The following is a 10,102-nucleotide window of genomic DNA, read 5'->3' on the forward strand; positions in this document are numbered from 1 at the left end:
AAGGCAGTATAAGTCATTATAATCCGTAATTATGTCCCCACTGGATGCAATAATTTATAATGGGTTTTCATGTTTTTGAATCATCGCTCCGGCCTGACAGGGCATCATCACAGTATGGTGAGGGGCGTAACATTTCCGCTTGAGGTATTCGGCCAATCACAATGCACTGGATAGCTGGCCAATCACAGCACACCTTGCTTTTCAGACCGATGAGCTTTGTAAAAATCAACGTGTTTCAGAAAGGCGGGGCATAGAGGAGAAAAAATAATATACAGTATGTGGAAAATAATGTGTTTTTTGAACCTTAAACCACATAAACACATTTCATTACACCAAATACACAAAATAATGTTCTTTTTAGCAGCATCATATGACCCCTTTAAGAGAGAAAAGCGGGAAAGGGTCACGTGCCGGGATTCGAACTCGAATCAACCGAAGCATGTTGTCGTGAACCTGTAGACTATTGCGTAATCACGGAATCTTTGTTTCAACAGAATTCATATGTTTGTCTTGAAGGAAATGTACAGATGTAATCACAACATTTGCAAGCAAGATAGTATTACATAGTCATGGTGAGTAATTGTGCCAGGTGCAGCTCGTCTTTTTGCACGTACACACTTGCCATCTGTATGTGCAGCATTACTTCACTCCATGTTTATTTTTTCCTGTAAATGGTCCAAGAAATTTTTCCCTGAAATATTTTTCTGCATTTTGTGTTCATTCCACATTGGGTAGATTAGGACACTTACAAATTGTAGTTAGTAACGTAATCTATATTACACATTTTTAGTAGGATCAATGTATTCTGAGAACTGTTTGATTACTTTTAACCTAACTCGTTTATCACATAGATTTGAATAGGATTATTTTGTAGCATATTGATACCATATTGAAATAAAATGTATTTGCTCTGGATCGGCGTATACGACAGCGTGTTCCAGTTCCTGCCAATATCCAGCAACTTCGCACAGCCATTGAAGAGGAGTGGAGCAACATTCCACAGGCCACAATCAACAACCTGATCAACTCTATGCGAAGGAGATGTGTTGCACTGCGTGAGGCAAATGGTGGTCACACCAGATACTGACTGGTTTTCGGACCCCCCCCCGGACCCCCCAATACAGTAAAACTGCATATTTTAAAGTGGCATTTTTATTGTGGCCAGCCTAAGGCACACCTGTGCAATAATCATGCTGTCTAATCAGCATCTTGATATGCCACACCTGTGAGGTGGATGGATTATCTCGGCAAAGGAGAAGTGCTCACTAACACAGATTTAGACAGATTTGTGAACAATATTTGAGAGAAATAGGCCTTTTGTGTACATAGTAAAAGTCTTAGATCTTTGAGTTCAGCTCATGAAAAATGGAGGAAAAAACAAAAGTGTTGCGTTTATAATTTTGTTCAGTGTAATTTACTGCCATTGAGTGATTAACATGTGATCAAAACCATAAACACAGTATTTAACTTGCAACAATCAAATAAACCTAAATTATAATACAAATTATTAGTCCGTGTCCGTATTTTTATGTTTAGGTAAACTTTCTCTTGAAGGAAATGTACAGATGTAATCACAACACTGGAAAGCATGATGGTAAACCAGCAATAATAATAATCCTATACCAGCAATAAAAAAATCCTTACCAAACTATAAGTAGTAAGCTAAATAAAAGAGAGAAAAAAGAATGAGGGAGAATCAATAAATAATTTATTTTAAGTGAATAACGTAATCAAATCCATAAACACAGTATTTAGCTTGCAACAATCAAACACACTTAAAATTATAATACAAATTATTAGTCCACCATCTGGGTTAAATACTATTTACTCTCTTGTGAAAAGTGTCGTGGATTGATATCCCAGAAAAGTGAAAACACTGTGACTCTGAGGTGTTTGAACATCCCGACAGGCTCAACAAAAGAAAAGAAGGAAGCAGTCTATGACACATTTTCATTTGGTTCCTCTTGAGTAGCTGAAATGAATAGTTGATCTCTCAATAGGAATCTCTACTGAAAGTCTTTGCTGCACATCTGCAAAATTCAATATTCAATATTGCAATGCAATATTGTGCAGTACTAGTGTTTCTACTTCATGTCCAACCTTTGTGCATCACAATCTTGTTTTCCCGTTGGAGCCGATTGATTGTTTCATTTTCAAATCTTCCAGCATGAATGCTGTTCTCATATGAAGTCAAGATTTTTTCAAAATAATGATGCCAGATTCCATCACGTGTAGCTCCAAACCCAAACACATTCACCTGTAAGAGAAAGAATTATCAATGCATTAATAGTTTATGTGACATTGCCAAGAAAAGCTTATTATTCTATATATATATAGAGAGAGAATGATAATATAGGCCTATATATATAGGCGCGCCCTTAATAATGACAGCAATGCCAGGCCATACAGAACTGGAGTTTTACCTTGTCACAGATGTGAAGAGCGAATATCAGTGATAAGAAACCAGTGGATGGATATAAGCCATGCCCTTCTGCCCAGTTATCATAGACGTATCTTATGAATTCTGGGTGGAGGATCATCACCTAAAAACAACCGACAGAAATAAATCAGGACATTTATGAAACATGCCTTTCTAATATCATATTTTGAGTCAACAATATCAAGATTTCAATCAGATAATGTTAGTAAACCATACAAATGAAACCAAATCAGCATTTGTTATTTGATTGGTTGATTTCACGAGGAGGTTTGTGTTATTCACCTTGTCTTTATTTGCTTTGATTGTAGATGGCACTTCGGTGTATGTTCTGTAACAGAATATGTAACAGAGTTATCAACAAACAATAGCTGCGTGTCGGGTTTCCATCCAAAGTTGCGAATTTAACTTATGCGCAAAATTGGAATATCGCTTAAAACATTTGCGAACACTGAGCACTGTTTCCATCCAACGAGTCAGAGAACAAAATCGTCACTTCCTGATAAACTGGCACTAAATATCACTAAGAAAAGTAAGAGAAGCCACTGAATATAGCCTAATAATTCTCAAATATAATAAATTACTTGCGCTTTGAGTGAGCGCTTTGACGAAACACAATAAATGCGGTCTTGCTTTCGGAGGTGAATTTGGCATTTCCATCACTCGTTTCTCATGCAATACTTCAAAATGCGCATTAAAACAGGGTGATGGAAACATGTGATGTTTTTAGAGGTGAAGGCACAAAAAGTTCCTTTGAACTGGCTCTAAGTCATAAAGTTTTTTGTAGAGTGAATTTTTTTTTCAACTTCTAGCAACATTCTCTGTTTAATATAACTATGATGTGCCATATAAGACACATTAAGCTAAACATTTAATCTAAGTACATTTACGTTTAGCAAACACTTTTATTCAAAACAACTTCCAAATGAGGCACATCACAAACAAATGAGGCACATGTGAGAAATTATAGTCTGCCCTGACCCAGATTCCACTCCACAATAGATGTTCGATCATGCTCATTTCCCAACAGTGGGTTGGCATAACTTCATTAACAAACAGACCACAGCTGTTATGACAGGAGCAACTTCATTTACATTAAGGGAAGTACACTGTAACTGTATAAAAGGTTTGAGCTTAAGATGTTCTGGGTTGATTCCGACTCCATTGAACCCCAAGGTACTACGTGTACTTTGTCACTGCTATGCTGCAATAATCTTCATCAAAATCAAACAACATTTTGGAGCAATTACACAGTATTGATTTAATGTAACTTACTTTTATGTATTTTCTTTAGCCTACTTAAAGCCAAAGTTGTGTTTAAGCATGTGTGAGTCAAACAAATATGACCACATACGACTGAGCTTCATTTATTAAAACCCATTGTATAATTTAGTTTACATAACATATGGCTGATTTGTTTGCATTTGAGTTGGGATAGCGGGCAGATACAGATAATAATGAAACATTCAATAACGTTTAGCTTATGACAAGGTCAGACAGTTCTGTACAACATATTAACTCTGTGTAAGATCCTTTACTTGTACTGTAAAAAAGTTTTATTGGCTTCATCTTATAAAACAACTATTTCATAGTCCTTATTCGATGTTTATAGATGATGTTTCAAACCAAAGACATATTTAACAAGAAGTCAAGGGAGTGCTTCAGTATTGACATTTTGCCAGTTCCACACCCTTTACCAATAAGTAATTGTAATTAAAAATGTCTAAAAATTCATAAAAATTCATAAACCTGATCTGAGATCAGGTAAAAACCATATAGACAGTGGTCCATGGGGTTTACAGAGATCATCGGCCCCCAGTGGCGAGCCATTGACATTTTTTAAACAGTTATGAGGTAACAAAGCCTCGTTTACTGAAATCACATGACTTTGGCAGTTTGATAAGCTTCCCAAATCACTGATTCAGAACAAATGATTCACAAAGCAGTGCCTCGAAAGCATCCAGTTTTCAGTTTCCTGTTTCCTGTTGCTTGGTGTTTTAGTTCAGTTCCTTGTATTCTTAGTGTTTTGTATGTTTTGATTTCAGTATTAAACTATTTTTAGCTTTCATCTGTCACATTTATGTATAAAATATGTGCTTTTTGCTTATTTTGAGGAAACAAATTACTTTTGAAATGTGTATACACTGAACCAAATTATAAACGCAACACTTTTGTTTTTGCCCCCATTTTTCATGAGCTGAACTCAAAGATCTAAGACTTTTACTATGTACACAAAAGGCCTATTTCTCTCAAATATTGTTCACAAATCTGTCTAAATCTGTGTTAGTGAGCACTTCTCCTTTGCCGAGATAACCCATCCACCTTACAGGTGTGGCATATCAAGATGCTGATTAGACAGCATGATTATTGCACAGGTGTGCCTTAGGCTGGCCACAATAAAAGGCCACTCTAAAATGTGCAGTTTTATCACACAGCACAATGCCACAGATGTCGCAAGTTTTGAGGGAGCGTGCAATTGGCATGCTGACTGCAGGAATTTCCACCAGAGCAGTTGCCCGTGAATTGAATGTTCATTTCTCTACCATAAGCCGTCTCCAAAGGTATTTCAGAGAATTTGGCAGTACATTCAAACGGCCTCACAACCACAGACCATGTGTAACCACACCAGCCCAGGACCTCCACATCCAGCATCTTCACCTCCAAGATCGTCTGAGACCAGCCACCCGGACAGCTGCTGCAACAATCAGTTTGCATAACAAAAGAATTTCTGCACAAACTGTCAGAAACCGTCTCAGGGAAGCTCATCTGCATGCTCGTCATCCTCACTGGGGTCTCGACCTGACTGCAGTTCGTCGTCGTAACAGACTTGAGTGGGCAAATGCTCACATTCGATGGCGTCTGGCACTTTGGAGAGGTGTTCTCTTCACGGATGAATCCCGGTTTTCACTGTACAGGGCAGATGGCAGACAGCGTGTACTCACCGGACATGTCACCCATTGAGCATGTTTGGGATGCTCTGGATTGGCATATACGACAGCGTGTTCCAGTTCTTGCCCATATCCAGCAACTTCGCACAGCCATTGAAGAGGAGTGGACCAACATTCCACAGGCGTCGTGTGGGTGAGTGGTTTGCTGATGTCAACGTTGTAGATCGAGTGGCCCATGGTGGCAGTGGGGTTATGGTATGGACAGGTGTATGTTATGGACAACGAACACAGGTGCATTTTATTGATGGCATTTTGAATGCACAGAGATACTGTGATGAGATTCTGAGGCCCATTGTTGTGCCATTCATCCACAACCATCACCTCATGTTGCAGCATCATAATGCAAAAATGGGGGCAAAAACAAAAGTGTTGCATTTATAATTTTGTTCAGTGTAAATAATATGTACATCTAATAATATAAAATTCTATCAGTCTTGTGTTCACAAATGTATGTTTAATTCTTACTGTGTGATGTTTTTAGTGGTGAAGGCACTGATGAGCCACTGAATGTCCAGAATCTTAATGGGAAGAAGCACCAGATGGGTGGAGTTGTCCAAGTCCACAGCGCTCTCAGGATACACAATCCGGTGAGTCGTCTTTGACCCCACATCCTTCTCATAACCTTCTGTCGGGCCTTTATTTATCCTAAGAGAAAAACAGTTTGAGGTATGCATGATATTTTAATGAAAAGTCTTTAAGGCATTTTTTGAAATTACAAATCTGGAATCCCCTGATCTAATGTGATCCCATGACTCAAGGCATTTGACCTTAGCCTCAGTTGATAAATGCACAACATATCTGTTCCATCGATATGCTTCATTATTCTATAAACTCTCGTTAACTTGACAAGTTGAAGTGTGAAAGGCAATCTTAAAAGCAACCAAAAAACGGTCCAATATAATCTCATGTACCTCATGACAAAGTCATGGAAATCTATGAGAGGCCCATAGTTGGATCCCAGCAGGTTCCCAGAGTTTCCCACCACAGCACAGGTTCTGCAGCGATCTGGACCGGCGTCTGAGTAGTGCTCTTTATCAGGGAAGAGAGGAAACAACTGATCCACCACTTCTGTGTAGTTGCCGGCACTTGATTGTAGCTCCTGTGGGATTATTATTAAATCAGTTAGCATCTGAATTAATTATAATATAATAATAAATATAAGTGTACTATTTCAAGATGTTTACAGTGCCTTATGATTATAAGTTAAGTTGTCATAAGGTCTTTATCTCCGTAACTATGAGGTTTTTAGTGAAAAGTCAAATTACACATGCTTGTTTTCTCAAGTTAGAATAGTTTTTTGTTAATCATCTAGCCATAAGTACTAATCATATTTATATAAGAAATGGTAACATATTCAAATGTTCATGAATAGGTACAATTAGTAGACACTCAAATATTAAAAATAAAGATTTGGGGTCAGTAAGATTTTTTTAAAGAAAATTCAGCAGTGATGCATTTAATTGGCCAAATGTGACAGTAAAAACATTTATAATGCTACAAATGATTTCTATTTTAAATAAATGTTGTCTTCTGAACTTTCTATCCAATCGAAGAATCCTGAAAAAATGCATTACCGTTTCCACAAAAAAATTAAGCAGCACAACTGTTTTCAATATTGATAATAGGCCTACCAGTAATAAGACATTTTCTTGAGCAGCAAATCAGCATATTAGAATGATTTTTGAAAGATCATATGACACTGAAGACTGGAGTATGCTTACAAAAAAAATAAAAATCACTGCGCTCAACTTCAGTTTTGGGTGCGTAGATCAATCAGTAATATCACTTTCAAGTAAGGGATCCGCACTCACATCTTCTTCATAACTTTCAATTTATTTTAATTTTGCAACAGAGAATGATGCTGAAAATTCAGCTTTGCACCACAAGAATTAATTACATTTTTAAAAATATATTACAATAGAAAACAACTACTTTAAATTGTAATAGTATTTACCAATATTGTTTTTACTGTATTTTGGATCAAATAAATACAGCCTTGGTAAGCACAACAAAGCCACAAAACTAAGTAAAATAAGGTAAGTAAGGGCTGTATATTTATTTTGCAGCAATGTTTCTTACCTTCCACCACCTGGAGACGTTTGCATGTAATACGCCGTTGGTGCTGTTGAGCAGAAGTGGAATGTTGGGATCGTATTGCTCACTGAACCAGTTACTATTTTCTCGGTCTGTCACACAGATACTGCATGCACACGGAACTTTCTTGGAGATTAAACCGTAAGAACCGTAGGTCAAAACCAACATGTAGTTTTGAAAGTACAGAAGTAGCAAGATGGTAGTGGAGCTCAGGAGTGCGGTCATGTAGCGCTGATGTCTCAGTAAAACCATCATCTTTACATCAGTGATGCTTGAGGTTTTAGTCACTTCAAACAGAAATATAATAGATCTATAGAGGGAAAGAGAGCGAGAGAGAGTGGTTTATATGGAGATTCTGAAGAGACATCATATAGTTACAGCTATGAATGCAATGTGTATCACTGCACTAGCAAATACATTATAATATTGTGACTTTGCAATACAGCACACCCTGCTGAAAAAACCCCAATAGAAACCATCACAGAATTTGTAATGGTTTAACTGGTTATAATGTGCGTTGTATTGGTTTTAATGGGAACTGTAATGGTCCCTGTGGGTCTCTACGTGTCAGTTTTTATTGGAGCTTGTTAAAATCCTAATGGAATATGTCCCAAAACACACTACAGGAAACCAATGGTTAATAGTTGTAATGGTATTGTAATTAATGTTTGTAATGGTATTTGTAGTGGAAACCATAATGGTTTCTATTGTTTTGTTGTTGTTTTTCAGCAGAGACAGAATCTTATTGCTTAAAGGGATAGTCCATCCATTTATGTAAACTGAATAAAATGTAGAAACTGAAGAATGGCACAGCAGCTAAAGGGAGTTTTAAATTTAATTTAGTTTTGAAGATGATATATGACCCTGAACCACAAAACCAGTCGAATGGGTATATTTGTAGCAATAGCCAACAATACATTGCATGGGTCAAAATTATCGATTTTTCTTGTCAAAAATCATTAGGATATTAAGTAAAGATCATGTTCCATGAAGATATTTTGTAAATGTCTTAACGTAAATATATCAAAACTTAATTTTTGATTAGTAATATGCATTGCTAAGAACTTGGACAACTTTAAAGGCGATTTTCTCAATATTTAGATTTTTTTTGCACCCTCAGATTCCAGATTTCCAAATAGTTTCAAACTCGGCCAAATATCGTCATATCGTAACAAACCATACATTAATGGAAAGCTTATTGTGTATCAAAAAATTGACCCTTATGGTTTTGTGGTCCTGGGTTACATATTTGCTAACCGTTTGGTTTATGGAAGTCCTATTGACTTTCATAGTATGGACAAAAATTCTATGAAAGTCAGTGTGACCTGAAACTCTTTAGTTACCAGCAATCTTCAAAATATCATCGTTTGTGTATAAAGAAAGAAAGTCACACAGGTTTGTAAAGACATGAGGTGAGTAAACGATGACAAAACGTACATTTTTGGGTGAACTATCCTTTTAAGCAAAACTAGGCTAATTGCAGTGCCATTCTTAACGTTCTACATTTTATTCAGTTTGTATCAAGAAATTACACAAAAGAAGACGTTAAACAGATGCTGTTCATATATCCCCAATTCAAAACAAACTATTTTAGATATTAGCTCTGTGTAGTAGTATACAACAAATCATTTCATTTTTTAATTCTTCTAAAAAATGTGGTTACAACTCTAGCACCCATCTATAAAAGTGTCCCATGGTATTGATACTTAGGAAGTTAGGAATTAAGCGTCATAGATCGTGCATACATTTAGGTCCTATGAGACTCTTTGAAACCACACATAAAAATGTCCTAATAAAAATCCTCAGTAGCCTATACTGACTTACTTTGGAAAGATCCTTGTAGATGTATTTCACAGACTCCTCAACTCCTCGACTGCTGTGTCGAAGCTTGGTTTATTAGACCTGGCAATGTGGATGACTGCTGAATGTGTGTATTGAGTACCGTAACCAGAGCTTTATTTATGGTTTAGCAGTAAGGAGGGGTTTATATGTGACTCCCTCCCTCTGGTAACTCCGGTTCATTCACCTGCTGCTTGGATCTCATGGTTTCACAATGGCACAAGACAATGCATTATCCACAATGCATAATAAATGAGAGTTTGCGCAATTCAGACCACTAAAAAAACCAAAAAAAAAACAACCTGCGTCAAACGGTGTAGAAGTTGCTCAATTCAGTGGGAAAACCGCGGACTTGGCAACACTAAACACCAGCTGGGGTGTGTCAGTGAGAAAACATTCCAGATGCAATGGATTTAAATTATGGAAATAAAGGAAAAATAAGGGCACAATGTACTGACTGTATTAATAGGGCCTCCCTCTGGTAACTCCGGTTCATTCACCTGCTGCTTGGATCTCATGGTTTCACAATGGCACAAGACAATGCATTATCCACAATGCATAATAAATGAGAGTTTGCGCAATTCAGACCACTAAAAAAAACAAAAAAAAAACAACCTGCGTCAAACGGTGTAGAAGTTGCTCAATTCAGTGGGAAAACCGCGGACTTGGCAACACTAAACACCAGCTGGGGTGTGTCAGTGAGAAAACATTCCAGATGCAATGGATTTAAATTATGGAAATAAAGGAAAAATAAGGGCACAATGTACTGACTGTATTAATAGGG

At 37.0% G+C, this 10,102-nt stretch overlaps 1 protein-coding gene across 1 annotated transcript; it reads right to left on the reverse strand.

The window, feature by feature from the left end:
* Nucleotides 1-1,691: 1,691 nt before the first annotated feature.
* On the reverse strand, nt 1,692-9,441 carry LOC107549885 (CMP-N-acetylneuraminate-beta-galactosamide-alpha-2,3-sialyltransferase 1-like). Its single transcript, XM_016231066.1, has 7 exons — nt 9,304-9,441; nt 7,465-7,789; nt 6,297-6,484; nt 5,851-6,030; nt 2,723-2,768; nt 2,424-2,543; nt 1,692-2,257 (listed from the first exon to the last, which is right to left on the reverse strand). Exons 2-7 carry the CDS (start codon nt 7,732-7,734, stop codon nt 2,090-2,092), a joined length of 972 nt encoding a protein of 323 aa, XP_016086552.1. The 5' UTR covers nt 7,735-7,789; nt 9,304-9,441; the 3' UTR covers nt 1,692-2,089.
* Between the last annotated feature and the right edge of the window lie 661 nt (nt 9,442-10,102).

Source organism: Sinocyclocheilus grahami, unplaced genomic scaffold (assembly GCF_001515645.1).
Source record: "Sinocyclocheilus grahami isolate Dianchi unplaced genomic scaffold, SAMN03320097.WGS_v1.1 scaffold382.1, whole genome shotgun sequence".
In the NCBI taxonomy this organism is placed as follows: Eukaryota; Metazoa; Chordata; class Actinopteri; order Cypriniformes; family Cyprinidae; genus Sinocyclocheilus; species Sinocyclocheilus grahami.

Coding starts and splice junctions, on each gene's coding strand:
- LOC107549885 (XM_016231066.1), bottom strand. CDS start 7,734: ATGATGGTTTTACTGAGACATCAGCGCTACATGACCGCACTCCTGAGC. Junction 6,485..7,464: donor ACGTCTCCAGGTGGTGGAAG/GTAAGAAACATT, acceptor ATAATCCCACAG/GAGCTACAATCAAGTGCCGG. Junction 2,769..5,850: donor ACCACTAAAAACATCACACA/GTAAGAATTAAA, acceptor ATTCTGTTACAG/AACATACACCGAAGTGCCAT.